Source organism: Eumetopias jubatus, unplaced genomic scaffold (assembly GCF_037043125.1).
Source record: "Eumetopias jubatus isolate StellerSeaLion01/CBP00866 unplaced genomic scaffold, mEumJub1_p1.0 scaffold_12, whole genome shotgun sequence".
Classification (NCBI taxonomy): domain Eukaryota; kingdom Metazoa; phylum Chordata; class Mammalia; order Carnivora; family Otariidae; genus Eumetopias; species Eumetopias jubatus.
In genome coordinates this window covers 96,512,192-96,518,191 of record NW_028274818.1, presented here as the reverse complement: position 1 = coordinate 96,518,191, position 6,000 = coordinate 96,512,192, and the positions used below count along the sequence as shown (strand labels likewise).

The 6,000-nt window shown below is 41.2% G+C and overlaps 1 protein-coding gene across 3 annotated transcripts in view; it reads right to left on the bottom strand.

The window, feature by feature from the left end:
* Positions 1 to 1,233: 1,233 nt before the first annotated feature.
* Positions 1,234 to 6,000, bottom strand: part of LOC114214540 (S-adenosyl-L-methionine-dependent tRNA 4-demethylwyosine synthase TYW1) — a 213,628-nt gene continuing 208,861 nt past the window's right edge. Inside the window, exons 16-17 of one of the 3 annotated variants that reach the window (XR_003610443.2) lie at positions 2,845 to 3,393; positions 1,234 to 1,668 (exon numbers count right to left, since the gene is read on the bottom strand). Coding sequence is in view for 1 of the 3 variants with exons in the window: in XM_028110270.2 (XP_027966071.1) it covers positions 3,172 to 3,393 (222 nt within the window). In the remaining 2 variants the exon portion in view is untranslated. Of the gene's footprint in view, positions 1,669 to 1,998; positions 2,072 to 2,373; positions 3,394 to 6,000 lie in introns of those variants that run through there. The other 2 variants (XR_003610445.2, XM_028110270.2) reach the window with 2 other exon arrangements.

Sequence of the window (6,000 nt, the reverse complement as noted above, 5' to 3'; positions counted from 1 at the left end):
GCACACTCAGCGCACATCTCCCCTGACTAGGAAATCTCTCCACTGACACACTCACATCGAGACCGTCCCTCTCCATAGCACTTACCACAGTGTGTTTGATGACTAACATTTATTGTGTGAATCTTTGTCTTTGGTGAATGTCAGCATCATAATGGCAAGAATTATGTTCCCCTCTTTTTCCTTAACTTACCAAGAAATCCTCGGCCACTAGAACACAATCAGGGTTTAATAAACATTTGTTGAAAGCATGAATTATCTACACAATATGGTGTAATACAACTTCGCCATTCTTTCAAGAAATATTAAATGCCTAGCATATTTTACATTTAGGTTTCCTGAGTTTTGCTACTAAAAAATGCTGTAATAAATACCTTTAAACATAAAACTCTTTTTCTCTTTAAATCAGTTTTTCAAAAATACAGGCTCTTGGGATATATTGCTGAACTCCTTTGCAATAACTGTATTTTACTTTAATAGGATGTAGACATTTTGCTAATTTGATAAAAAAAATTAGCATCTCTTTGCTGAGAGCGAACAGCTGTTCATATTTGCAGCTAACTCTATTTCCTCATCAATGAAACTTTATGTTCTGTAGCCCTTGCTTATTTAACCAGGCAAGTCTTATTAACATTTTTAAAATGAAACGATGAGATTTTAGAGTTAAGGGTTGGTCTATCCTATTTCATGCAAACTATTTTTCCCAATTTGTCTTTTTAGTTTATGTGATGTTTCATATTACTAGATACTTGAACATAGTCTGTGAAGTTTTTGACTTTTCGAAACTGTAGGAGTTCTTACATTGTTTTTGTATCTACAAGTTGTCCTGAAAGTGTGGGCTCTCTCTCAGCATATGTATAACCACAAATGTGTCAGAAAACATACTGCCCTCCACTGCACACCTGCAGTTACCAGACTGTGGGGTGGGACCCAGAATCTGTGTTTTAACAAGTCCTCCAGGTGACCCTCCTGCATGAGAAAGTTTGGGAACCCTGGTCAAGAGAGGCCTTTTTCACCTAAGGTTTCTTGGGAGCTTTTTTTTTTTTTCATTTGACTCTTCCTAGTATTTAGTATAAAGACCAGAACTAAATTACTTTTTCTTCCAAATTCCCATTGATTTATGAGGCTTCTCTTGTGCTATATGGGTTTTAATAAATATTCAGGGTTTGCGTTTTGCTTTTTTTTTTTTTACACCTTTATCGAGATATATTTCATATATCAAAAAATTCACCCATGTAAAATGTATATGCCTACGTTCCCTCCACACCCCTTTGTGCTATTACTGTCCTACAAATTAAATCTTTACACATTGTTTAAGTCCTGCGGCACGGTGCCGTAATTACTGCTTTACAGCAGGAGTTACCAAAATACATTTAAACGGTCTCCTATCAAACCTATGTAGTTACCTTTACCAGTGCTCTTTACCTCTTCGTGTGGCTCTGAGTTAGTGCTCAGGGTACTTTTCATCAGAGCCCGGAGGACTTCCTTCAGTGTTCCTTGTGGGGCAGGTTTGCAGGTGAATTCTCTCACTTTTTGTTTACCTGGAGATGTCTTAACTTCTCCCTGCATTTTTGAAGGAGGATTGAGGCAAAGGATCGCTGCTTGAAAGCCTTTTCTTTCCGCCCTCTGAAGGCGCGGCGCCGCCCCACGGCCTCCTGGCCTCCATGGATTCTGATGGGAAGTCAACAGTTAATTTTATTGATTTGTCTCTTAACAGATGATTCTCAATTCATTGTGAAGATGCGGTTAAATGTCAAAATTCTAAAATTCATTGATTTTAGTCACTTTGCCTGTATTCCCCTTGTTTTAGAGGGAAAGTGGGTTCACAGAAGTCCTTACTGTGGTTGAAAAAGAGGCTGAGGATGGTCCAAAGCCCTGCATGTTCTGCCTCCGGCCCCCCCTCAGCACGAGCACTTGCTTTTTAACACTTCATCCCACGTCAGGTTGTTTCTGCATTTCTGTTCAGCGAATACTAACCCATCTGGGTTTCAGTGAGATGCTGCCTCACTGCCCTGCACCACTGCTGTCTCTCGTCTGTCTCAGTCACCAGAACAGGAGGAGACCAAACATAAGCCTGAAGATGAGGTGGGTTCAAGAAGAACAAAGGATTTCAATGATGCTTTGCCACCATCCCATCCCATGTCACTTAGATATAAATACAGAGCCTAGTTTTCAACTGAGTGGGTAGGCAGGCTAGATTATCTAGGAATTTCACTTCAGCGGGAAATAGAGGGTTTACAAAATAGCTGATATATAAAGAAGAGGTCGATTCTGATAGGGCTTCGAACCACGGGACTAGAAGCATCTTTAAAATAAACACTCAAAAGAAAATTCTAGTCTATACAAAAGATTTTATTAATTAAATTTTTAGGATAAAGGAATTTTTTTTAAAAATAACTACGATATTTTTAAAAACTATTAGGTATTTAACGATGTTTTCAATGAGAAAAAACTTGAACCCTAAAATCAGACTGTGTAAAGTAGCCCAGGCTACAAGAGGGAACAGAAGATGGGGAGCTGCTCCGTGGGTAAGGTGTACAGGGGCTCGGAGTCTGTCTGCGAGACTACCCCATGGCATCCCAGGGCATCCCTCCTACGGAAGAGGGCTCCGACGCAAACACCGCCCCCTCAGGCCTTCTACGGCGATTTCTAGGAGAATGGAATGAGATCTAGGACATGTAGATCCAATTCAATTTCATAAAGGACTGGTGCTAAGCAAAAATTTAATGTAATCTATGCAGTATTTAAAAATAATCAAGAATTATAACAACTTGAATGAGTCCCGGGAGGTGTTATCTTAAGATATAAAGAAGGGATGGAGGTCCTGGAGGGAGCAGATACACTTACCTTGGGGAGGAACAATCCACAAAGGCCAAGAACCCAGTTCATTCCTCACAACACCCCCTGGAACAACATTCTAGCGAGTCTCACAAGTTAAAATTCAAAGCCCCTGGTTCCATTCTAAGGACCATGTCCTTCCCCTGGAACGGTGGTCCTCTAAGAAGTCAAATCGGGAGAGGGCCTGAGCTCTGGAAAGCAACCCCGGGACGTGACTTGCGTCCCCTCTACATGAAATAGAACTCGTGTAATGTGTCCTTGGAAAAATCACAGCAGGCAGTGAGAACTTCTGGGGCCATCAGTTCTTGTCCTTCAGTACCCTATGGTCAGATAATCTCAACATCCGGAAATATGCTTTGATTTGTTCTTTCTCTGATGTCTTGTGTCCTTGGGATCAAAGCCCCTTTCACGGGCACCAAATAATGCCCAGTGAGGGGTTTTCGCCACATAATCCTTTGCGCTAAAAGTTGCTGATCCGCCACTGTCTTCATATTCCTGCACGAGCTCCTGGAAGCGGTTATAATCGATCCATGTCCACCACTCGCTATCAATCTTAAACTGGAAAGAAAAAGTGTAGTCAGGTCAGAAGTAAAAACATCCATTAAAAAAAAGGAACACAAATAAATATTTTAAAAAATTCAAAAATAAGCCTGATTTCTTTTCTCCCTATCAAGTTAAAGAAAATTCTTTCATGCTCCAGATATGGTTCCATATCAAAGCCAAATGAACGACAGTCAGAGGGGAGTTTCTTTTCCCCCAAGACTGCTGGGACTGCTGCTATGCTGGACGAGGAAGAGCCAAGCGCTGAATAAAGAAGTCATGTTTATCTTTAGCGGTATCACTGAAAGAAGGTTAATTTTTTTTTTGGCATTATCATGTGTTAATGGACGAGTAATTCTAATTCCTGTTGTTGCCACTTTTTATTTGGTATGAGTTTTCCTGGTTGTGTTAGCAGCACTGAGTGGGATCTGTTTTATTATTAAACTGTGCTTGAGTTATTACTGAAGCTTTAATCAATGACTTCTAATTCTGAAATGCTAACTAAATGGCTCAAACTAGCCTGTTTAACCTAACATGGACACAATATCTCATTAGTGGAAAGCCTTGTTAAGAATTTCAATTCACTAAAGGGGAATAATCCAATTTGTACTCTTTTAAGAAAATTGCTTCTCAAAAGTCATTGTAGATTAATGACCAGGAATGAAGAAACCAGAAAATAAGCTGATGAAGCTCTGAAGGAATTACTAATTGAACAGTAAAGGCTTTTGACTCAAAGCATCTATTTGGAACTCATTTGTGTAAATATATAATATGTAGATACCTGATTTATTAACAGAAAAACCGTTCCGTTAAGCTGCTGTCTTCTAAAAAAATCCTGATTATGAACCAAATGAAATAACAATTTCATGTTCTAGCTGAGAAAAATATTGAAAATGTATAGCTTCCTGGATTCAGAATATTAAAATATGCTGAATTTCAATGACATCTGATTTTTTACCCAACAGCTAAGAGGTTTCTCGTGCGAAAAAAGTACCAAATAAATGGAAAAGTTTAGTCTATCTATGAATCATGAGAAATTATCTTCTAACAAGACCATTCTTTGAAATGGTGCCCCAAGGGCCTCTATGAAAACTCTAATCTAAGATACAAGATCCACATCTCCCCATCATTTTCCCTCCCAAGACAGACTGCTCTCAAATGTTCTCTACTACCATAAAAACAATCAGTCATCCCGGGGTACTGAGCCTCAGAACTCCAGAGTCAAAGGTGCCCCCACCCCTCCCGGGCCCCTCACATCGAAAAAATGGCAGGCCCCATGCACTCCTCGTTAGCAGCATTTCTATCATCCCGACACGATCCTAACACAGGCCCTCATTTCTGGGACTCAGCGACCATCATCCTGCTGATGGGTCTTCTGATGCCAGGTTTGGCTGCTTCCACCTTCTGCAGACTGAGATTCTGAGCTACAGAATCTACTCTACAACAGAGTAGAGCCCCATTCCTGAGAACCTGCAGTGCAAATATCAAGCCTCCATCTGGAGGCTCTTCATGAGCTAACTGCCCTCTCACGTGATTCCTATTCTACTCCCTCTGTCTGACTAACACCTACTCATGCCTCAGGTCCCTTCATAAACGCCCTTCGCTCTGGGAAGTCTTCCTGAATCCCTTTAGACGACGAGAGTTCACCTGCCACAGGACCTCACTCCCCTGAACTTGGCCCATGACATATTAGAATTGCTTCTGGAGTGACCTCCCCAGCCCAGTCTACCCAACATCAATACTGCTGGCTTTGTGAATATATCTGACTTATCATTTATGCTGGAGCTTAGGACATACAAGGGCCTAGCCTCCTTCTCCTTACCTCTTAACAAAGCTCAAAGACCACATGATGAAGGAAATTTCCACCTGTTCTACCGACATCTTGAGAGGGAGAATGTGATTCCACTGCTATTGGCTCCATAAAAGAGACTGTGCTGTTTTCAGAGCGGACTCATGGAGCGGCACACTACTCACACCTTACTGGAATCGGGTAACACTCCAGCTGGTGGAGGAGTAAACGTGTCATTACCGTGGATGACAGTAACATGAGGCCAATAATGATGGCTACCTTTTATTCCTCCCTCCTCTAAAAGTTATGGAATGCCAACTATGGACTTGGCCCAGTCACAGATATTTAAAAAAATAATTATAATATAATGTGGCATGTGCAGTGAGTGAGGTTATGCATAAGGCACTCCTGGAGTGTAGAGAAAGATGTGATAAATCACTCCCACCCCCTCCCGGGGCTTGGCGCTACGAGAAAAGTCCTCCTAAGGGCTCTCTGCTTTGCTTGCTGGGTGAAACAGATAACTGAATTCTCCTCTTCCCTATGCCTCTCCCTTTGGACTTTAGATCTCTAGGTCCCTTTTTGGATTCCAAAGTCTGACTCCGCAGGGTCCACAGTCCTGGTCTACCTTTTCCCTCACACTCAACCAATCATCACTTGCCATGGGTATTCTAACAGGGACTAAAAGATTAGCTTAAACTAGAGCAAAAGACTTAAAATTTTTTCACCACAACTTACAATAAGAAATATATTTTGTATCTCAATCTAGTATACACACATACACATACACACACACACATACACACACACACACACACACACACACAAACACACTCTGG